The sequence below is a fragment of the Lepus europaeus genome, chromosome 23 (assembly GCF_033115175.1).
Source record: "Lepus europaeus isolate LE1 chromosome 23, mLepTim1.pri, whole genome shotgun sequence".
Taxonomy (NCBI): domain Eukaryota; kingdom Metazoa; phylum Chordata; class Mammalia; order Lagomorpha; family Leporidae; genus Lepus; species Lepus europaeus.
Window position 1 is genome coordinate 15,410,371 of NC_084849.1, and position 24,074 is coordinate 15,434,444.

At 48.4% G+C, this 24,074-nt stretch overlaps 1 protein-coding gene across 9 annotated transcripts in view; it reads right to left on the reverse strand.

The window, feature by feature from the left end:
- CIT (citron rho-interacting serine/threonine kinase) overlaps positions 1 to 24,074 on the reverse strand; it is a 177,282-nt gene that overhangs the window by 62,208 nt on the left and 91,000 nt on the right. For all 9 annotated transcript variants that reach the window (XM_062181903.1, XM_062181905.1, XM_062181904.1 and 6 more), the window contains 9 exons: positions 22,943 to 23,062; positions 17,144 to 17,314; positions 16,448 to 16,498; positions 15,887 to 15,940; positions 12,156 to 12,296; positions 9,779 to 9,904; positions 6,398 to 6,493; positions 1,986 to 2,102; positions 1,030 to 1,139 (listed from right to left, as the gene is read on the reverse strand). In XM_062181903.1, the coding sequence (XP_062037887.1) occupies positions 1,030 to 1,139; positions 1,986 to 2,102; positions 6,398 to 6,493; positions 9,779 to 9,904; positions 12,156 to 12,296; positions 15,887 to 15,940; positions 16,448 to 16,498; positions 17,144 to 17,314; positions 22,943 to 23,062 (986 nt within the window). The remainder of the gene's footprint in view (positions 1 to 1,029; positions 1,140 to 1,985; positions 2,103 to 6,397; positions 6,494 to 9,778; positions 9,905 to 12,155; positions 12,297 to 15,886; positions 15,941 to 16,447; positions 16,499 to 17,143; positions 17,315 to 22,942; positions 23,063 to 24,074) is intronic.

Below are 24,074 nucleotides of genomic sequence, written 5' to 3' on the forward strand. Positions count from 1 at the left end.
GATCGCATTATGGTGAGCATGCCCCCCTGGAGGGGCGGCCAGGGGTGGAATGAGACACGCGTCCGCATTGGGTGGAGTGTAGTCGCTCCAGCATTAGCTGTCAGCTGACCCAGCCTCGTAGGCACGATCCCAACATGCGGAGGCTGGGGACCAACTGAGTCATCACCACTCAGAGTTCTTCACCTATGGGATCTAAATATGCTTGAGGGGGAAGCGAAAAGACGCTAACGGTTCACTCCTTTATTTTCCTTCGAGAGGCTCCACTGCAGAGCAGCAAGAAGCCCCTGTGGGGTTCAAGGGTGGCCCCCAAAACTCACAGACACAGGCCCTGCAGAAGCAGCAGCAATGAGGGGAAAGAATCTCTGCCTTCCACTTTGCTATTCTTCTTCCCCAGCAGACTAAGAAGTCTCAAAGCCCAGAGCAACTCAATGCCCACAAAGCAGCCAGCCAACCACGCTGATTTTGACCGAGATGGGAATATTTGGGAAGATAATCTGCAGACTGACACTGATGGGCAGGGAGGGGGTGGGGGTCCTGGAGAATGTGCTTCATGGGGATCTTAGTTTCTTTTAAGATTTTAACAGATTAAGACACATCAAAGCACTCCTATATATGGATAGTCCTCACTGAACCCCAGGCTTCCTGCCCCAGGGCCTGGCCTAACTATAGCAAAGTGCATGTCCCAAACTGGGCATGCGCAAGATCACTCCCTACTGATTCAGGGAGGCAGGTCTGGGGGATAAGGACCCAAGATTTCCACACGCAAATCATAAATAGCTTCATTAGAGACAGCAAAACACTCTGTAATCTGATGGTGATCTGAGGCACTTAAGAAAACCCAGCTCAAAAGAGAGTGCGCAGTGGAATGAGGCCACTTAAAACAAAATTACATGAGCATCCGAGGGCTGGGCTGAAGCAGAGATGTGATTAAATCCGCTCCATCTCCATCAGATAGAGGCAGAACAGAGTCTATGCCCCAGGAGAGAAGACCAAAGTGCAATCAAGTAAAGTTAGACGCTGAATACTCACATGTTCCTTTGGGTAAAAAGACTGCTATTTGCTGCAAGTTTATTGGCTTCAGACAGCTCCACGATCCTCTGTTCCAGGGATCTGATCTTGGAATCCATGGCATTGATCATCTGAAACACAGAGGACCTTTGGAACCCCACCGGCAGACACTACACCGGAATAGGATTCATGTGGACCAGGGCGGAGGGGTGCTGGGGTGCAAGTCTGGTCTGACACGAGGAACTCAACCAGTCTGCGCCCGAGGGTCACAGATATTCCCACTCAGAGGGAGGGGCTGCAGCTGTTCGTTCAACAGACTTAAAGGTCTTCACACGAGCTACATGGTTTGCACTAAAAACATGCAGAGGAACCCATGCAGGAACTGGCATCCTGCGAGCAAGCCTCGGTACAGCTCTGTGTCATCAGCAGGTGACCCGGGCCTGCAGGTTCACATTCATCATCTCCCACAGAGTTGTCACTTTCCAGTGATTCCTTCTCGCTCGCCCAGCCGCAGCTGTTCCAGACCCTCTACATCAAAGTGTCCCTGATTTAATGAATCATAACTTTCCCAGGACCCTCGCTTACAGATTCTGATGCGCAAAATCTCAGTGGGGTCTGAGACAATGTGTGTATTAACAAGGGTAGGGTCAGGGTTAACAGAGAGAGAACAGGCAAGTAGGAAGCAACAAAAAGTGAGAGACTGGGAGCCACTGGGCATTTTGAAGAACCCCATCCCAGCAGGTAGGAGATCAGTGAGAGCTCTTGACAAAGAGCACAGAACTGGTCACGTGGCGCCACCTGCTCTGCTACCTTTAGGTGAGGAAGCAGGTGCAGAGGAAGCGTCCTGCTATCCACAAACCCCAGGGGACTCGACAGAAAGAATGCACCAGATGAAATGGAGCCTTCCCAGGTGGGTGATTCTTGGCATTTCCAAAAACCCCTCCTTCGAGAGCTGCCTATGCGAGTCCTCCACCTACCGCCTTCTGCTCACTGAGGATTTTGCCTTTCTCGTGGGCCTCCTCTTCGTGTCTCTGCATCAGGTTCTCCAGACTCTCCTTATCAGCCAGGTCTTTCTTTATCTGATTGTCCAACACCTGCAGGAACAAAGGAAGAAGTGAATGGAGACCTTCGAGGCAAAGCGGAGCCTGAAGATTCAACTGAGGTTGGTGTTGAGGAGGAGGCAAAAGTAGTGAAGAAGTCTCAGGCCTCCAAACTGGAGAGAAAAGAAAGCAGAAGTAAGGAGTCTATCGACTGTGATGAGATGGAGGCATCAGGACCCACCAAGAAAAGGCAAGTAACAGGTGGACATGAACTAAGAAATGTATTTAAAACCAGCAGCCAAAAAGCCCAGAGAGCTCTTACCCAAACAAGTTAGATGTCTGGATGGGGGGGATGATATCTCCCTAGTGATCTCGACCTAGAGAATAAAGTTCTGATCGCTTGCGGTTTTTGCCTGGAGACAAGATTTTCTTAGCCAATGTGTTCCGTGCTAATCTGCACAAAATTAATTCTGCATACTCCTGGGCTGTGTGCAGAGGGACAGACACTGAAGTCTGCGACCAAGGTCAAGGATGATCACAGCCAGCCAGGGACAAGAGGATGTTGCCCACTGAAAACACAGGTGGATGGTTAACAGATTGAAAAGACAAGAGAAAAGAGAAAAAAAAAAAAAAAAAAACCGCCTCTCTGTTCCATTCATTCCTTTCATGCAGCAACAACAACAACAACAGCAACAAAAAGTCACCAGAAGGAAAAATCTTTCCCAGAGGATAGGAAATCCTGTGTTCTCGGTGCTAGGAGCACCACTGTTAGCACCCACTGCTCCCAAAGAATAAAACAAATCAGCTACAGTGTCACCAACCACCAGCTCCATCTAACTTTCTGCAAAACACACACAGCTCCTCCCAGTCACCAAAACGACAAGCAGGAAGGAAAGGGAGAGGACAGGCGGTCAGACTCGCCCAAGCCTCTGAGCACAGCCCTGTGGCTCGCATCACAGAGACTCCATCCCGCTTTTCCAAATGACCCCAATGGCGTCAAGGAGGACAACAGGAAGGACGAAGGCTGAAAACTGCCTTTCCCACAATGCCTATTGTGAAAGGACTTCACAGCGCGTGGCCAGCGAGCAGGGAGGGGGCCCGCGGTTTTAAGAAAGGAAAGAACAAATTTCAAAGAGGGCTTTTAACTACAGCTGACTGATGGGGAAAATAGGGCAGTGCCAGCGGAGAAGAGCGGACGGCTGGGGAACAGGGTCATGAGAAGAAGGCTGCAGCTCGGCGGGACAGGCGACCCGTTCCCCTGGACGTCAGAGCACAGTTCTAGAACTGAGCGAGAACAGGGCAGAATCTCGGGTGTGAGCACAGTCGTTATCGAGAGGGTCTCACAGAGGCCAGAACAGCAGACGTAAAGCAGAACAGGACACAAACAAGTGGTTTTATACAGATCCCAGTAAAGACGACCGAAGAAAACAGATCTCTCCCTAACAGACCTTGGGATCCACAAACACGGTTCTCTCCGTCTAGAAGGTGGTGGAGACCGCAGGAGATGTAGACTGGGCACGCGCCTTTCTTACGAGTGCTTACGCAACGAGATACACTCTCAGGATGACTACATTCCCGATGGGACCTCAGCCTCCTCAGTGATGAACAGCAAGAGGAGAGTGGGGCCAGGAGGGACGAGCTGCCATCAGGAACGCACACATCTCTTAGCTTGGAGAGCACCAACAGGCAGAAGGATGAACGACAAGATGTTCAGGGGAGATGGGGGAGTGAGGACCAGGTTTGAAATGAGAGATTCCACTGCAAGGCATCCACGTCAATTTAAGACAGAATTCGGCTTTTGACAAGAATGTCAATATAATCACCCAAATCATAGGATGGGTTTTAGAGAATTATTTTTATCATGCAAATGTGCCAATGAACTACTGTGTGTGTAGTCGCGTCATTTCCCGAAAATTAGCTTATTCTAGAGATAAAAGTCTGGAAGCCAGAAGGTATTCAAACCAAAAAGACTGGTAAAGTTTAAAATGCACTAAAGTAGGAGGTCGCATGAGAACACCTTGAAGTCATCTCTAGATAATTTTCACGTTAATGAAAAAAAAAAAAAAAAAGAGAGAGAGAGACAAAGGAAAGAAGGTGGGATGGGTCATCTCCTGCTTGAGGTCCTGGGCTCCAGTCCCAGCCCTGCTCCTGACCCCAGCTTCTTGCTAACGCACAGCCTGGCAAGCAGCGGGTGATGGCTCCAGCACGTGAGTACCTGCCACTGGTTTGGAAGAAAGACTGAGTTCCCAGCTCACAGCTTTGACCTGGCTCAGATCTAGCCCTGAGGACGTCTGGAGAGTGAGCCCGTGGACAGGGGGAACATGCCTGCATGCACACTCCAATAATTTAAAAAAAAAAAAAAAGTAAATATAGAAAAGCAGGTACCAGGGAGGTGATGGCAGTGACACCGAGTGAACATCTGGAAGTTTGGTCTCAGTAAAGAACCACTCTCCTCTGAGAATTCCAACCAAACCAATTCTAGGATCACGACAGAAATTGAAAACTTCCTTCAATGTCTCATTGGAAGGGGAAGTGACAGTGTTTGAGATATAATGACCAACATGTGATTACCAGGAATGGAAGAAAGGAGGCCAATGGTGTGGCTCAGTGGGGTAAGTCACCACTTGTGACACAGGTATCCCATACTGGAGTGCCAGTTGGAGTCTCAGCTGCTCTGCTTCTGATCCAGCTCCCTGCTAATGTTCTGGGGAAAGCAGTGGAAGATGGCCCAACTACTTGGGCCCCGCCACCCCAGATGGAGTTCCATGCTCCTGCCTTTGACCTGGACCAGCCCCAGTTGCTGTGGGCATTTGGGGAGCAAACCAGGGACTAGAATCTCTGCCATTCTGCCTTTCAAATAAATAAATGAATCTTTCCAAAAAAAAAAAAAAAGAATATAAAAATATAACAATGAATGAAAGGTTTGGTAGAAATTAATAAAAATGTGATTTTCAAAAGAAATTGATAGGCTGGCATCTATATCCATTTCTGATAATATACTGGACAAGGTGTCAAGCCCACCCTTCGACTAAAAATGATTTAAAATGATAGGTAAAACATAGTAAACATTCTCTCAAAAGCACCTAGCTGACAAGACAGTAAGAAATCACACAGCAAAATATAAGTGATAAGGATAGTAAGCTGTTTTAACCTGAGGTATTTGCTGAAATGAATGAACTTAAGCTTCAGCTTTGATAGCTTCAAAGATCAAAAAGAGAAAAATATCAAAGCCCATGGTCATCTCCCAAAATGGGCATACATTTGTACCCATGGCCTCAAAGAATTTCCATCATTAATTTTCCAAGGAAAACACATAGCTCACTAAGCACACACAGGGAAAAAGACACCGTAACAAAGAACGAACAGAACAGAGCAAAAACAGATCTGAACACAATCATGCTTAATGCATTTAAAGAAGTAAAAGACTTGAAAATGAAGGAGAGAACAGGCAATTATTGTCGTGAATAATCTAATAAACTCAGGAAAGAAACAACTAAAATGCCTAGAAATAAAAAATGCAATAACTGAAGTTAAAAACTCAATGGATGGATCTAATAGATTAAACACAGCTAAGAAAGAATCTGTGAGGCCAGTGCTGTGGCTTAGCAGGTTAAGCTGCCATCTGCAGTGCCGGCATCCCATATAGGCACCAGTTTGAGTCCCAGCTGCTCCCCTTCTAATCCAACTCCCTGCTAACACGCTTGGGAAAGCAGTGGAGAATGGCCCAAGTCCTTGGGCCCCTATACCCATGTGGGAAACCTGGAAGAAGCTCCTGGCTCCTGGCTTTGGCCTGGCCCACCCCTGGCCATTGCAGCCATTTGGGGAGTGAACCAACGGATGGAAGATCTCTCTGTCTCTCCCTCTCTCTATCTATAATTCTGTCTTTCAAAATAAGTCATTAAAAAAAAATGGGTGAAATAAACACATTTTCAGAAAAAACCAGAGAGCTTGTTACCAGTGGACACTTCTCAAGGGTACATTTTAAATAACAGGAATAGAGGCTCAGGTCTGAAATGCCCAAAATATACATATATATATATATATATATATATATATATATATATATATATTGTTTAAACAAAAACTGGTGAATGTATGGCTCAATCTAAATGACTATCACCTAAATGACAGTGGGCAAAAAAAAAAAAAAAAAAAAAATTTAAAGATGCAGTTGAGAAAGTTAATGACCAAATTTAAACTTTAGATTTGAAATGTCCCCCAACGGGGGGAGGACAGCATTTACCCACAAAGTCCTTCAGTCTAGCAGGAGGTGGCTGAAAGCACCCAGGGACAGAGGGGAGCTGGGCACTCCCGGGGGGACGTCAGAGGAGACCAGAAAGTGTCTTTACTTTGATTTTTTCCTCGTAGTGCTGCTCTTTCTGTTTCAAGTGTACTTCCAGGTGCTGCGCTGAGACCTGGGCTTCCCGGTGTTTCTCCTCCAGCTCCTGGATGTAGAAAAACAGACGGTTAGGTGTGCAAAGCGCAGGCCATCACAGCGGACGCTAGACATTCAGAGGAAACATGACTTTGGTACAGCACCACGGGTAGCAGGCAGCTGCTCCTCCACTTCTAGCCCTAAGGTTCTTGGGAAGGAAATCACCACAGTTCTTTGGCCCTGGTTTTCCATGTCCGAGTGTTCACACACGGATATGCACACAGCCAGTGGGCTGGGAGGCCTGGGATCAGAAGTTTGTCACCACGACAGGTCAAAGCCAGCTCTTCATCTTTGCACAGAGAAATACGAGTAACAAAGCAACATTTCCAAGTTTAGGGCAGCACAAAAGCTCCTGACTAGCATCTTGAGTCTCAGGTCACTTCCACTGCTATGATGGCCTTCAGCAAGAAAATAACTTTGATTGATTGTGATGATAAAGAATATTTTGCATTGCTCAAGAACCCTAGCTAAAAAGGAAAACTAACATTATGACATGACTGTGGAGCTTTTTTGGAGGGATTATTTCAACTGACTGGTGTGAACAGCACAGGAGTACCTAGACATGTGTGCATAATATAACGTCTATATGACACGGTGCAAACGGGAACCGAGCTGAACATAAAACACATCGATAGTAGTGACGTAGAAATGCATGCATATTCACGTTAAAGACGGGAAGAGAATTTGGAGTAACACAAATGGCTCTGATTTCATGTTCTCTCAGTTCTTTGTTTCCTGCTTTTAAATGAAATCGTGATTCATTTTTGAAAATTATACCAATTCATTTGCCAGAGTATTATAAACTGATCTTTTAAAAGGCAGCATTCAGTTCACTAAAACAGTCTCTACACGCACAGAGCTGCATCTACATTAATTCCCGTGAATCTGGACCTATTAGTTAATTACCAGTATCAAAAGTCATTACTCCAAGTTTTCATCTCTTCATACCATCATGAAATTTTTCTTTGAAGTGGAAGCAATATGAGAATTTTGAAGGATGAGGAAACTACAGGGGATATGTCCAGAAAATGGGATTAAAAAAGTACTTTGAGATTCACATGCACAAAAAATATTAGCGACTGAGCTTGGTAAATTCTAAAAACTGCAAGCGTTGGCTTTGCTTTGGGGGCCACTAAAGTATTCGAGCTTAAAGGCCAGGTGCACAAAACCTATTGTAATCTAACAGACGTGATCTTAAAAAAGTTGAACATGAACAAGACTGTAATTAATGAAAATGTGCTTTAAGGGCCTACGTGGACCCACGTACACGGTGCCCTACAAGGACTTCCTCTGTTAGAGCAGACGGCTGCTGCCACGCTGCCCCGATTCCCGCCTTTGCGAGTTCTTACCAGAGAGGAGGTGCTTTAGAGCAAGTGACATTTTGGGCCCTGCTCTAAGTGTCATCATCACATAATGGTGTTCGGGACCACTCTCTGCCCTGCTCCTAAGGACTCTGTGGCCTGAGCACGGGGTTCTTGAGCAAAAGGTACGTTCTGATAAATAAAGGCACAGCCACAAAGGTACTCGGGCAGGTGGAAAAGTAAATTTGGACAAGGAAATCTGCTTATTATTCCTTTATGTTAGAAATCACTTAATAATCATCTTTTCTTAGTTTCCATCCTCCTAAGAGGGCATAGGGAATGGAAATTAAAACTAAAATTAGGTAAAAATAAAAAAATAAACTCAGATACTTGAAAATGACAACTCCAAGAATCAGTGTCTGGTCTGCATACCAGCAGGCACTGACAACGCACAACCCGTGAACGCAGAACTCCACCCTCCTGTGTTACAGTGACAAGAGAACCTTAGGAAAGCAGATATTCTGCAGCCTGACTTCTGGATGGTTTGGCATTTTTTGTTGTTGTTGTCATTTTTTTAAACATCTCTTTTCTATATGTAGGAGATCAATCCTTCATTGTGGTTATGCAAATACTGCTGTTTGCTGCTATATTTCCAGCTCCTGGAACAGTGCCTGGCACATAGTAGAAGCTCATTAAATATTTGTTGAATGAATGAATGAACACATCACCATTAAACAGAGAGACACTTTGCAACCACAAGAGAGTGAATCACTTCATTTGTACCAAGCAAGGGCTAGTGGTGGCAGGATCTCAGTGAGGTCTAATTTAACTTACAATAAAATCGACACACTTGACAATAGCCAAGAGAAACTTTGATGACGGAACAAGAGAACAGATAGAGGAGACTAACAGTCACGTTTGTCTTTCTGTGCAGACATATACATGAGGACTGGATGTCAAAGCAAAACAACTTAACTGATTCCTCTTTTCTCCGTTTGTTCGAGAACTTCCATATGTTTACAAATCTACGCAGAGAAATGCAGTGTTTGGAAAGGCTCAGGTTGGGTGTGGTATTAAGTGCTGCCTAGGCCTGTCAGCTGGCCATTCCCGAGTCTGCACAGTTAACAGTGACTCATTTCCCACAAGTGATGCAAAGAGAGAGAGAGATGAAGCGGCCTGCTCACCACCTCCCCTCCTTATGGCGGGGAGAAAGGGCCAACTACTTCGGAGCCTCTCCTAGGGGCGGTGAGGGGGTGGGCCGGCTTAGGAATGGACGCCATGTCATCACTAAGTCTCTCAAAGGTGACATCAGATCTCAGGCTTTGCACTGAGATCCAAGCAGAGCCCTTCAAAGGGGCCACCTTCCACCCTGGCAGGGCAAAACTGCAGCGCGTCCGCCAGTGCAACCCAGGCATGCCTGCCGCCAACCTGGGCACCAGAGCCCAAGGCCGAGTCGGGACCATCACAAACCCAGAAACAGACCCGTTCCAAGAGGGAGAGGGAAACAAGCAATAACCAAATGTAGCAGAGAAAGCGAGTGGGTGAGGGTGGACCTGTGACAAATACTACTTGGAGAAAAACAATCCTGTGTGACTAATTTCTTTCTTCTCTAAAAGCAAGAATCCGGGTTTCAGTCTTAAAGGTCCAAACCCCTATGGCTTTTGAAATTGCAAAGTTAATGACCCTACAAAGCTCTGCTGAGAGAAGTAGGTAGACGCACCCACAAAAATGGATCGAAAATGAAAGATGCACATTCTACTAAAAAAAATGCCAGGCAGTAGCAAACCGAGCAAAAAAATACTACGTAGAGGTCTGTTTCCAGTGCTGAAACGTCCAGTGTTTGGTTATCCGTGCTATCCTATGAGGTGGCTCCCTCCGCTCACCTACGGGGTGACACCTCCCCTGTTGTGGCAGTTAGTTCTCCTCCTTACCCCCTTCCCTTGGCAACCTCTAACCTGTTGTCTTTGAACTTGTCAACCTCCGTTCCTGCTCACCAGGATTTTATCAGCCATCTGCTGGATCTGTTGGGATTTTGTCTGGATGTCATCCTTCAGTCTGTTTTCTCTACGCTCCATGGTCTCTAGCCTCTTAACCTTGTTCTCCAGAGAATGGCGGCGTTCCTGTAGATCGTGAATCAATCAGAGAGTTTTAATGGAGTAACTGCTACGGGCACAACACCTGCACCGAGGCAGAGTCCCCAGGAAGCAAACGTTCGAGTCGGGAAGACAAGTCTCAGGCACCCAAAGCAACGGCGGAGGAAGTTAAGATGCTACGGTTCAGGTACTCAGTTGTGTAGGTTACAAGAGTGCATTCATTCATTCAAATATTTACCAAGCACCTACTATCTGCAAAGCACCCCACTAGGCATCACGGGAAAGAGAGAGGAAGATGGCATAGTTCCTGCCCTTGGGAAAGATAAGACAAACACAAACACACACGTCATAGGTTAAGAGGGGGAAGAACCATGAGGCAAACAGGCACCTGGGGAGGTGGGAGGCGGCAGGTGAGGAGGAGCGCTTTTAGCAGATCGGTCAAGCGGAGGAGGCACAGAGGTGGGCGCCCCAGAGACTGTGTAGGGCGCTTTGGGGCGGGGAGGGTGGAGGGCGTTTCACACGGAGGTGGGCACGTTGGCAAAATCAGAGGTGGTCAGGAGCCCGTTTGTGTTCTCAGTAGAGTCCAGAGTGGCTATAGCCCCAGGGTATGTCAGCTGGGCAAGCAGGTGGAACGGTAGCATTTATGGGTCAAATGGTCGAGGCTCCCATACCAGGTTCTGGGGTGCACTTAGGATACACAGATGTAGGTTTGAGATGGCGCACAGGGTGTGTAGGGCCCAGGAAACTGACACTGTGTGAGCTAGCTGGGAGGAAGGAAAGACTGGGTGGAAACAAAAGGTCAATAAAGCACTATGTTTGCTCAGCTAAGAAGAAAGGGGCTGGGGCCGGCGCCGCGGCTCACTAGGCTAATCCTCCACCTTGCGGCGCCAGCACCCCAGGTTCTAGTCCCAGTCAGGGCACCGGATTCTGTCCCGGTTGCTCCTCTTCCAGGCCAGCTCTCTGCTGTGGCCCGGGAGTGCAGAGGAGGATGGCCCAAGTCCTTGGGCCCTGCACCCGCATGGGAGACCAGGAGAAGCACCTGGCTCCTGGCTTCAGATCAGAGCGGTGTGCCGGCTGCAACAGCCATTTGGGGGGTGAACCAAGGGAAAAAAGGAAGACCTTTCTCTCTGTCTCTCTCTCTCACTGTCCACTCTGCCTGTCAAAAATAAAAATAAATAAAATTAAAAAATTAAAAAAACAAAAAGAAGAAAGGGGCCGGGACAGGCTACAAAAATGACAGGTCGGGGATGCACGAGAGAGCACAGCGTGTTTACAGGACTGGGTGAGCAGCGACTCCAGGGTCAGGACAAGCCGAGTTTGCCAAGGCTTCACGCCTAGGGTGACCAAATGGATGCTGGTGGCCCCGACCAGCACGGGGACCCTGAGGAAAGAGGCCAGCTTGGGGGAAAAGGTACCGAGTCCATTCCAAATTTGATGCACAGTTCAGACACCCAGCTGGGGTTACAAGGGAGCAGTGGAAAATGCATCCGGGAGTGGGGGGTGAGGATGGCCCCACAGAATCATGTTCCAGAAGGTTCACGCCAAGACCATGACAGGCAAAAGCAAATGAGCCAGCAACAGGAAGACGGTGAGATCGACTGAGCTCCACCCATTCTGCGGGCCAACACCGAGGGGCAGGGGAGGCAGGGAGGAGTAAGGGGCAAGTGTCACTTTTTACTCTATTTTCTTCTGTTTTGCTTTAGGTTTTTATTTCATCTTGGTTTGTTCTGACAATGAAAAGGCACTCGTGTATTTCTGGTATAATTACTATATCAATGATTTCAACAATTAACAACAACAACAACAACAAAGAATTTGAAGGCAAGAGGAGGCCCCAAAGTGTAGCTCCGAGAGTCGTGACACACAGGTGGACGGGGACAGCCTTGAGAGCCAATGTGATCGGCAGTGTGGGGGTGGGCAGGGGCCAGGGAAGACAGAGGAAGGAGAAGGCGGCGCCCAGAGATGGGGTCACGGTCCCCTGCAGAAAACAGACCCTCCCAGGTGACTGCAGGCCAGCGGGAACCAAACAGCGAGGGAGGGCTCTCTGCTTGAAGCGGCCATGGCAGATCCTGCTTCCCCCTCGGGGGAACTGTTTCCAAGGCTCTGGAGTTTCAAAGGGATCTTCAGAAGGAAAAGCAGCTTGGCCAAACATCAGCAAGTGATGGCTTCGCAGTTTCCCTGGGCACAGCCAAAGGCCAGCTGTGGTCTCAAGGTCAGGCATGCTCGGCCACGCCGGGACCCAGGGTCAGTCCGGCGTGGGCCAGGGACCCCTGCTCACCTCGGCTTCGACCAGCTTCTTTCTGATGCCTTCGGAAGAGTCCTCTCGGTTCTGCAGCTTCTCCAGCTCCCTCTCGGCGCGCTCCTTTGCCTGCCGGATGTTCTGCAGCAGCTCGGTGGCCTCTGTGCTGGCTTTGACAGCCTACAAGGACAGCGAGAACACAAGACGATGTCCAAGCTTACTCACTTCAAAAAGATGGTGACGATGGAGCCAGCACTGTGGCGTAGCGGGTAAAGCCGCCACCTGCAGTGCCAGCATCCCATATGGGCACCGATTCAAGACCCGGCTGTTCCACTTCTGATCCAACTCTCTGTTATGGCCTGGGAAAGCAGTAGAAGATGGCCCAAGTCCTCAGGCCCCTGTACCTGCGTGGGAGACCTAGAGGAGGCTAATCACTCCTGGCTTTAGATCAGGGCAGCTCCAGCCATTGTGTCCAATTGAGGAGTGAACCAGTGGATGGAAGACCTCTCTTTCTCTCTCTCTCTGCCTCTCCTTCTCCCTCTGTGTAACTCTTACTTTCAAATAAATAAATAAATCTTAAAAAAAAAAAAAAAAGATAGTGACGCTGGTGGGAAAGGCAGGTACCCTGAGTTCCCGCGCAGCACCTGCTTTGCGCAGCGTGGAGGCGCTGGCTCTGCTCTGCATCTGGTCTAATCTGAGGGTGCTTTTCCTTCAAGCAGCACTGGCTTAGGAAAGTGTTCTGTGATCACAGCGGGTGTGCTTTTCTTTCTGTGGTACAGACAATCATTAGCATCTTCGATCGGATGCAGTGCAGCAAATGCAAATGAACAGGTCTATGTGGACTGCTACCCAGGAACTATTGCAGGAACCTCTGCGTGCTCACTTTCTCCTAATTTTAATTCTCTCATTTGCTAGTCATGCCAGGGGAAATGTGCGGTGCATTTACAAGAAAGTAAGACCAAAGCTATGGCCGGCGCCGCAGCTCACTAGGCTAATCCTCCACTTTGCGGCGCCGGCACACCGGGTTCTAGTCCCGGTCTGGGCGCCATATTCTGTCCCAGTTGCTCCTCTTCCAGTCCAGCTCTCTGCTATGGCCCGGGAGTGCAGTGGAGGATGGCCCAAGTGCTTGGGCCCTGCACCCTCATGGAAGACCAGGAGAAGCACCTGGCTCCTGGCTTTGGATCAGCACGGTGCGCCGACCGCAGCGGCCATTAGAGGGTGAACCAACGGCAAAGGAAGACCTTTCTCTCTGTCTCTCTCTCTCACTGTCCACTCTGCCTGTCAGAAGAAAAAAAAAAAAAGACCAAAGCTATCATTTAAACTTTCTCTTTTTGCAAACAAATACCTTTCAAAGTGCACAACAGAGTGTTGTGATCAATGTCTTTTTTTAAAAAAAAAAACAGCTGAAATAAATAAATAAATAACAGCTGAGCCTCTTAAAGTTAGTTTTGTATTTGCGAATTTCTGTTCGCGTCTTCACTGCAGCTCTCGCGGCACTATGGCGAAGATCTGAGTTCTGAGACGGAGGACTCACACTCGCTGGCTTTGATGCTAACTCCTCAAAAGAATGAATGAGAACTACAAGAGAAGTCTGAGACCTGCATTGTCCCGCGTGACAGCACCAGCCACACGTGGCCACTCAGTTCTTGCAATGTGGCTGAAAATCAGTTTTTAAAATTTCATTGTTAATTTAGCTAAGTTAAATTTAGGTTATTTCAACACACTAATTTTTAAGCTTAAGCTTAATTAATGTAAAAACTGAAACAATATAAATGCCACAATAGTGATACATCCTATAGTGACACTATTTTTTATATACTGCCCTCAGAATGTCTGGGTTCAAGACCTAACCCGCTTCCAGTTCCAGCTTCCTGTTAATGCAGGCTGGGGGAGACAACAGGTCATGCCTCAAGTCGATGAGTTCCTGTCGCCCACGTGGGAGACCCGGATGCAGCTCCTGGCCCCTGGCTCCAGCATGGCCCAGGCCCTGGCTGTCTCAGACATTTGGGGAATGAATCAGCAGATGGGAAGTCTCTCTCTACCTCTACCTCTCTCCCTGCCTTTCAAATAAATGAAAATAAATGTTTTAAAAGGAGGGGACAGGGAGGGGTAAAGAAATGAGGGCGATCCATACAATGCCACACGATTCAGCTTTGAAAAGGAAGGCGATTCTGACACGGGCGCTACATGAATGGAACTTCAGGACAGCATGTCAGGTGAAGGCAGCCAGTCACAGACGGTGAACACTACGTGACTGCCCTCCCGTGTGCTATCTAAACAGTCAACACCACATAAGCAGAAAGTAGAAAGGGAGTTGCCAGAGCTGGGGCGAGAGCGAGAGCGGGGAGGGACAGGTGTTTGCTGGGTACTGAGTTTCACTGTCACAATGTGGAACGTTCCAGGCATCCATTCCCCAACAGTGCGAATATACTCAGTGCTACTGAACTACACAAGAAATATGGCTAAGAGGGTAATTAACGTTGCCCGGCTTTTAGCATAATTAAAAAAAAAAAAAAAGGAAGAAAAAAATGAGAAGAGATTCTATAAGGTGTCTTCATGGAAATATGGATTATGAAAAACTATGCCTGGGGCCGCTGCCTGTGTCGCCAGCATCACATAGGGCTCAAGTTGAGTCCCAGCTGCTCCACTTCCTATCCAGCTCTCTGCTGTGGCCTGGGAAAGCAGTGGAAGATGGCCCAAGTCCTTGGGCCCCTGCACCCACGTGGGAGACCCGGAAGAAGCTCCTGGCTTTAGCCTGGCCCAGCCCCGGCTATTGTGGCTACTTCAGGAGTGAGCCAGCGGATGGGAGACCTCTCAATCTCTTTCTCTGTCTCTTTCTCTCTTAGTATAAGTCTGGTTTTAAACAAAAGGGAGGAAAGAAAGAAAAAACTTATGCGTGGATTTCCAAAGTTGCCTGCATCAAATTAAACTCAACTTTTCATGTCTGTTCCTATCAGCTTTCTGTAGTATCCTCGCATTAAACCATTCATAGACACTCTTGATAAGACACGTCCCATAGCCACACTCACTCCAGCCCTGGCGTTAAGCATTTCCTGGGTCCAGCTGAAGGGACAACTTGAAAACTGCGAAGATCGGATCTGCAGGATTCTCATCACACCCACACCAATGGCTGAGCACATGAGGTGACCAACGTGCTAATAATCAGCTTGATTAATCATTTCATAGTGTACTAGTGCATATATATGTACATATACACACATACATATCAGTGTATCACAATGTATACCGAAAATATATATTGTATTTGTCAATCAATTGACAATTTTATTTGTCAATGAAGGGGGGGGGGATAATTTTTTTTAATTAAAAATACCAGGAGGGTCTTAGTACAAACTTTGCAGAACTGTGAACTCAGCCCTCCTCCTCCCCCTGCACTTGACAACACCACAGAACCTCCAAGCATCTACTACTGATGGACACAGCATGGGTGGTGGATGGCCCACGCCTCTCTCCTAAACGTGCCACACAGGGAGCCTGGCCCCACAAGGCAAGAGAAACCAGCCTCTTGGGTTCTAGTGTAGTATAATTAGAACTTTTACTTGAGAGTTTTTAAAAATAAACACTGCTGACACATCTCAAAAGGAGAAAGCATATTCAGAACTCTGATATTTTCAGGTAATGGCTCACTCCCCCTTCCTTTCCCTTGGCACTGGATGAGTAATTCTGTGTCTTTTGTCACTAGTGCTCTAGGACCAGGCAAAGAATCTGGGAATGGGGATGGAGTTCGCGAAACGCCCCCTCGGGCTTACCTTCTCCAGCTTCTCTTGGAGTTCCTGAATTTTGAGCTGCTGTTCAGCATTGATCTGTAAAATCCCAAGAAATAAGGCAAAAGGCAAATCAGCATTAAAGTCTTGCTACACTGAGTGCAGTCCTACGTTCTTGAGGCTTTACTGGGGTCTCCCTGTGTTGCTTTCCAGAACCTACTCAAGTAGAGGACGAGAAGAGGAATGATGGCCTTTTGTGGGAGACGGGACTGTCTCAGTGCAGTGCAAGTCTCCATGCTATTTCTCTAAGACCAGCAACATAGAAATGGCAAACAGAGAGTCCAAGTCGCCCCACCCCTCCATCAGAATCTCCCTGTGTTATTAAGCAGCTGTGTTTATGGATAACCATGGGCAGGCAGGACAAAACATGGCATCTAGCTCTTTTAGAACCACAGCTAAAGGTCAATGTGCTCACCCAGAGGTGGACCCTCAAAATAAGCCTGGAAGACACTTCTCAAGTCATTGCAAGCATATTCTTAATCAATGACTGGCCACTGATAGCAATACTTTAAAAAAAAAAAAAAAAGCCAATCATGGAAAATGTACCTTCTCTAGTTTGGAATATTCACCCACTTCAGGCTTCCCTTGATCCTTAGCCTGTAAGGAAAAGGTAACAGCTGAGGGTTACAGGGAGCTGGATACAGGCACCAAACCAGAGTTAGATGGAAGGATTCTGTTCCTAGTGTCAAATAACATGGCGGGTGACTGTAGTTCACAATAACATTTCATACTTTTCTCAGAATAAAAGAGAGGAGCTGGAAGGCTCCAATTACAAGGTAATGACAAACAGTGGAAATGCGAATGTCCCAGACTTAATCAGCACATGCTGTACACAGGTATTGAAATGTTGCACTGCACCCCATAAACATGCTCCATTATTGCTCATCAAAAAACCTTTGTTAAATGTTTAAAGGGATGGAAACGCTAACTAACTTGGTAGGATCTTCACACACTGAATACATACATTGAATTACCATAGTATGTACATAAATATATACAAATAGTCATTTGAAAAGGATACAACATACTGGGAAAAGCTAACAACCTAAAAGTCTAGACAACTCTACCTGATATACTTTCCTGCTCTCTGGAATCAAAATAATAATAATAAATGATAAGAACCTTATCTTCTACACATAAAGACCATGCGCTTCCCAAGGTGCCCCATAGTCTCTCCGACCTGTGCTCCTGCTAAGCTCACCCATCGCTGCACCCACAGGCGCCCTCCTGGGGGGGGACTACCTTCATCAGTTTGTGCTGGCACTCTGTCGCTTTCCGCTTGAACTCCTCGGCGGCGAGCCGAGACTCTCTCAGCTCGGATTCGTAGAGGTCACTGCGTCGCCTCGCAGACACGAGGTCCTCTTCCAACTGATTCATCATCAACCTCATCTCCTCCACCTGAGCCTGGTACTCCTAGAGCGCGGGCAGTGGAATAAAGGGGAACTTAGACTTCCTAACAGAAGAGGCAGTGGAGAGGGAAGAACACCAGCCACCACGGGAAGGCGCACATGGAGGAGAGATCGGCAAAGAACAGATCTAGAAGCCCCGGGAGACGCGGAGTAGCAAGATGGAGACACGGGGTGGGCGTTTGATGCAGCAATTAAGATGCTGCCTGGGACACCTGCCTCCCATATCAGAGTCCCTGGGGTCAAGTCTCATCTCCACTTCCAATTCCAGCTTCCAGCTAATGTGCACCCTGGGAGGCAGCAGTGGATGACTCAAGTAGTTGGCTTCATGCCAACCCTGTAGGACACCCTCTCCCCAGCGGTATTCCTCGCCCAGCCCTGGATGTTGTAGGACTTAGAAAATGAACCAGCAGATAGGGTGTGTGTGTGTGTGTGTACACATGCAAGCCTTTCAAATAAATAAAACAAATATTTAACCAGAAAAAAAAAAAAAAGATGGACCCAGAAAGAGATACAAAGTAGGCAACGAGGGTGGTGTTCAGGAAATGAGGAGAAAAGAACAGCCAGTCTCTAAACCGAACGTAGAACGTGGATCACAAGGAAACCATAGGGAACACGTGTGCTGTAACGTGGATCACAAGGAAACCACAGGGAACACGTGTGCTATAACGAGACGCTCTGGAAGTGGCGGTTGCGTGTCGCAGGACACCTGCAGCCCTCAGCAGAATGTCGCTCGAGTCCCGGCTCCTCTGCTCTGACGCAGCTTTCTGCTAATGCATCCCAGGAGCCAATGGATCGCGGCCTAACAGCTGGGTTCCTGCCACCCATGGGGAGAACCTGATGGCGTCCCGGGTTCCTGGCTTCAAGCCCTGACTGTTGCAAGCATCTGGGAAGTGAACCAGTGAATGAATAGAAGACATCTCTCACTCTTGCTCTTCAAGTAAAAAAAAAAAATTTTTCAGAAAAAAGTAGAAACCATAATTAAAAATATTTTTAAAAATCTTTTGAGCAAATTGTACCACACAATATGCACAGAGCCCTAAGACTTCGACACGAGACAGCCAAAAGAGATGCTGTTCCCTTGGCAGAGAAACCGCTTCCAGGGGGTTTCCTCCAAGGGTGGCCATTTCTATGGATTTGTCCTTCGGAAGTCAGGAGCCTCTAAGGCAATTAGACATGGTTCTAGTTTTTAAATTAACCTTTCAGACGGCACAAGGGGGTGATTGGAGTTTCAGTAGAAGGCATCCTGGAAGGTGAAACTCATCATTGTCAGTTTCTCACCATTAATTTTTCTGGGCCCAAAACTGAAGGATGAACTTAACGTTGCAAGTCCTGAAATCTGGAGGACTCACAAAACTCGGGCTCTGGACAAATGTGAGAAAAGCGCCAGGGAAAGAGAAAATTTGCCCCCTTGCGCGGCCCTGCACAGTGGTGAGCCAAGCCAGCCCCTTCTTTCCCAAAGGGAATTTTTTAAAAGCAAAACAGAACAGTTGGGTTGCGGCTGTTCATGACTGGATTTGCCACGAGAAACGGGCAATGCTTGGGGAGCTTTTTGGACAAGGTGTGAAGATGCTCTTTGCGGCAAGATCAGGGCTAAGTGCAAGAATTGTGAATAAGCATGTGTCTAACCCAAGGCGCCCAGGGTGGGGTGGGGTGGGGAGACACACTAGAAGAACAAGGGACTGGGTGGAGATCGTCTTTGACGTGAACAGCATACGGTAACATCTCTGAGACCTGTTCTCCCAAGAAATAATTATGCCAGCATAATTTTTAATCAACAAGTTGCAATTTACTGACATGGTATAAAGGTGACCTCTCACTCCACTGCAACAGCAGATCCTCCCGGCCCACACTGGAGGGGAAGCAAGGCTCTTAACAAAAATTGGTTTTCCACACCTCTCCCTGTGTTATCAGCAGAGAGACTGGCCCTGGGGTGGGGGGAAAGGGGGCTAACTTGGAGCAGGGTCTCGTTTCTCTCCCTCCTGCCCAAAGACCAGCCCTGGGGAGGGTGAGACACGCAGGTTCCCCCAGTTGGTAGCCACTAAGCAGGGGAAGGCAGAGGATACAGAGATCTCGCAATCAGCTCCCAGTTGTGGGAACGCGTGGAGGGGAATGAGAGCCCCGGGAGACAGGACATCCTCTGTCTGGCGCTGTCCTGGCCCCTTAGCCAGGGCCCCATTGTGACTTTTATGGCTCTTGGAACTGAGCCTTCCGTGACCCCTGCCTCTGTGACAATGACACTGTGGCGCAGCGGGTGAAGCCGCTACCCAAGAAGCCAGCATCCTGTATGGGCGCTGGGTCGCGACCTGGCTGCTCCATGTCCAATCCAGTGCCCTGCTAATGCGCCTGGGAAGGTAGCAGAAGATGGCCCAAGTGCTCAGGCCCCTGGACTCAAGTGGGAGACCCAGATGAGGGGAGACCTGGATGGAAGATCTCTCCCTCTTTCTCTGTAACTCTGCCTTTCAAATAAATACATCTTTTAAAACAAATTGCATGTGATGACTATATTAATATAAATATAAAAGTGTTTATATTATCTATACAAAGTGACTTTTTGGCCTAAAAGCTCAATCTTTTTTTAATTAAAAATGGAAACATTTTAAGGGACCCTAAGAGTCTAACGGTCCCTGTGCCCACTGTGCCAGCCCTGCCCACAGGCACAGACGCCAAGCTGTGCAGACAAGGAGCAGCTGCGGCAAGTTGTACCCTCAGACTCTCTTTTCTTTCCTGAATTCAGGTCAGGGAGAGAGGGAGAGGGCGGGAAGGAGAGAGAGGAGAAAGAGGAGAGCGAGATGGGGGGGAGGGGGAGAGAGAGAGAGAGAGACAGAGGGGGGAGAGAGACAGAGGGAGAGGGCGGGAAGGAGAGGAGAAAGAGGAGAGCGAGTTGGGGGGGAAGGGGAGGGGGGGGGAGAGAGACAGAGGGAGAGGGCAGGAAGGAGGGAGAAGAGAGAGAGGAGAGCGAGACAGAGGAGAGGGAGAACGAGAGAGAGCAGGCGAGCGAGCCAGCGCGCTGTCTTCCTGTCCCAGCATGGAGGGACCCACAAGTCTGAGTGGCATGACCAGATGTGAGAGCTGGGGACGAGAGCCGAGTCCCACCTATCCAAGTATTCCGAGTGGTTCCTCGAAATTTGAGGGAAGGGGGACAGACGTGGTCGTAGCCACTCACAAACCCTGGGACACAGCGACTTGGGCATTACCCTCACTTCTCTTCCCTTCTCTAAGGAGGGGGGATGAGGAAAAATCAGTTAAAAGGGTAGGGATCAAACGATCGCATAGGACTCTCCGGTGTTCTTTTAAACCAAATCTGAAGACTCTGTGGGGAGTGGCTAAGCGGCAGCTCTAGAGAGAAGAGCAGGAAGAAGTCCCAGACCTGGGTGGAATCGGTGCGCTGCAAGCATTAACAGCTCTCTCCAGGTCTGCAGATCCCCTGCGCTCCCCGAGACTTCCCCAGGGCCCCTGAATAAATCCTTCTTCATTTAAGAAATAAAATCCAAAAAGCTTTCTTTCCCCTCTAAGCGGAACTTTTGGCGGTCCTTAAATCTGAAACGCCACACGCTTGCCAGCTGGGAGATGAACCATAGAAGACACCACTTTGAACCCAACACCAGTGTGGGCCTCCGCAAAACGCCCTGATCATTTCAGTTTCTATGGGACCCCAGCTGCTCCCTCTGGTGGCCAACGACAGCTTTCATTTCCCGGGGAAGTCACCAAAAGTCAATTTCCAAACACATTGAACCTGTGGGAGGGTTTTAAAAAAAAAAAGAACCCTCCCTCTTGAAATTTCTAGGATGAAAACAGGCGTCGATAAAGGAGCATGGGTCACCTGTGAGCAGATTCGAAGTGCGCGTGTGCCCTTCCAGATCTCTAGGGTTAGAGCTGTGCTGTGCACACACGCAGGGGTCCACTTGCCAAGTGGCCACTGCACATTTCTTTATAACGTTTCTTGAGAGGACGTTAACCCATCACTTTAAAATATGAAGGCGATACGTTTATTTTGCCAACAAAACCCCAAAGGCAGCAACTTGTTCTTTGAAGAGTAAGTCAAGGATGGAGTTATTTGCAAGAGTTTCTTACATGAGCACCACCCAGATGGCCAAGTTTGTGCTACTCGGAGACAAAAATGTTCATTTCCAGCAGTGTTTCCATTAGGTTTTTGAAGTGAATGAGAGTTGCCTGGCAGCTGATCATTCAGCTCCCCAATTACTCATTGCCATCGCTTCATTAAAGTTTCTATTTACAGTTCCTTCAAAAGACAGAAAAATCCATGCTAAAAAGGAAACAATGAGGCAATATAAAAATGAGCCATCTACAAAAAAAGACTCATTTAGAATGGGGGTGGGGGGTAGAGTGGGCTTTTTAAAGGTCCCGTTCTCTTTTCTGGACCCACAGGGAACCAGTTTTCTGCACTCGGATATGCCATGTTGCTTTGGACTTGGCCTGAACGACGAACTTTCCTTCTAGAATGTTTCTGTACAGAACTAAAACTCTGGGGGCCAGCACTGTGGTGCAGCAAGTTAAAGTCCCAGCACCCTATATGGGTGCACCAGTTCAAGCCCGGCTTTTCCACTTCTGATCCATCTCCCTGCTAATGTGCCTGGGAAAGCAGTGGAGGACGACCCAAGTCCTTGGGCTCCTGCACCAAGGTGGGAGACCTGGCAGAAGCTCCTGGTTTCAGACTGGCTCAGCTCCGGCCATTGAGGCCATTTGGGGATGAACCAGCAGATGGAAGACCTCTCTAAGTCTCTAGCTGTCTCTGTAACTTTTTGAAATAAATAAATCTTAAAAAAAAAAAAAAGTAAAATTCTGAATTGCCTTGGCTTCCCCCCAGAAAAGCCATAAAAGCATTTTCTCTGTTAACCTTCAGTAGCAGGGTTGCCAGCAAGTGGCTCCAGCTCTGCAGACTTGCCAGTCCCTGCAGGAACCATGTGCCCTGGCTCTGTGGCAGGAAGCTGCCGTGGCCATGTTCCCATAGAACTTGACAGGTAGATGCTAAAATGTCAATTTCACAGAGCTTCCACATATTGCAAAATACTATTTGTCTTTTGATAATTTTTCTCTCAATCATCTTTAAATGAACCCCCACCCCCCCCCTTGGTGGGCAGGCATTAGTCCTAGTGGTTCAGACACCTGTGGTCCCACACGGGAGCACCTGGGTCGACTCTGGGCTCTGGCTCCTGACTCCAGCTTCCTGTGAGTGCAGGCCCTGGGAGGCAGCAGAGCTGGCCCACGGGCTTGGGTCCCTGCCACCCATGAGGGAGATCTGCACTGCGCTCCCAGCTTCAGTCCCAGCTGTAGGGCTACCATGGAGTGTGGGGAGTGAACCAGTAGATAGGATCCAACAAGCGATGGATCCATCTCTTTCTTAAACCATTTTAAGGGCATCTTTAGCTGTGGGCCAGATCTGTCACACGGGCGGCTGTGGTTTGCCTGCTCTTGCTCTAAGCCAACATCTTTCTTACGAAGATCAGACATTATGGGGTGCAGACTTCACAGACAGCTGGAACAAGCACAGTATGACTTATGTAAATCACAGGGCATCTGAAGTTTCCAAATGACCCACATACCTTCCTGCCCCCCACCCCCGTGTCTCTCCCGAGACGCGCGGTCTGAGCTGGCCAGGGAACGGCGGCCATACCTGTTCTTTGATCTCCTGGAGCTTCCGGCTCTGCTCCCTGATATCATGGAGAAGCTGCAGTGCTTTGTCATCCTCCTGGGACACCTCCATCCGCGCTTGCTCCAAACTTCGCTTTAAGCTCTGCGGAAAGCAGAAATGTTAACAGGGATGCCCTGTGGAGCCTGCTCTGTTTGAAAAGGTTCATTAAGAGAGAGCGAGAGAGAGAGAGAGAGACAGCGAGAGGGCTGTGAGCTGCTCCGCACACACCAGCACGGTCTCGGGGGATGGGTCAAAGTTGACAACTCCCAGGTGGGTGCCAATTCCAGCTTCCGTCCTGTAAAAGCTTTTGGGTCAAGAAACGTCGCGTGCCCGCAGGGACCCAGCCTGAAACTGCACCTGCCTGCCGCCTGCCTCCTGCCCTATCAGTGTCCTAGCAGATACTTACTTGTGCGCTCGAGACTGAACACCAACAAGACCCCTCAGCTGTTACAACCAGCCCTGGGCTGGCTTCGACAGCCTTTTCTCGCGGTATCAGCGATCTGAGGGCTCGCAAGCCTAAGACGCCTCGCCTCTTACGAAGCAGCAATGACTTCATCCGGCCCAGTTGTCATGGAGGACTCCAAGTCATCTATTCCCACCCCCCACCCCGGCTTATTTTTCCTGGACATTTTTCATCCGTCACCTTCCCTCAATGCTTCCACGGTACTGAAATATGTATCTGAGATACAGAGCTGAATAGCTTCACCCACCACTGACAGGCAGCCAAGTCTGCAAGGGAAACATAGCAGTTATTCTTAATCAGCCACGTTCTATAGATTTCCTCTCCCTTGTGAAAAAACAACAACAAAAAAAAAAAACTTGGAAAACGTGTGATTCAACTTCTTGAGACTGTTTAACTGGGCACATTAGGAAAACACCTGAATGGAGAAGTTAACGAGACAATGGAGAAGACAGTCTACTCTCGTGAGCAAAGGAAAAACAAAGTCACATGGTAGATAATGACAGAGGGCCTTCGTGTCCCTGCGCTGCTTCTAGGGGCTGGAAAAGTCATCAGAAGTAGGTTTTCTTGCGTGTGTCTGGCAGTGTGGATCCTAAGGCTGATCGCGGTGCACATGGTGTTGTGCAGGGAGGCTGGGATGGGAGGCGTGGTGAC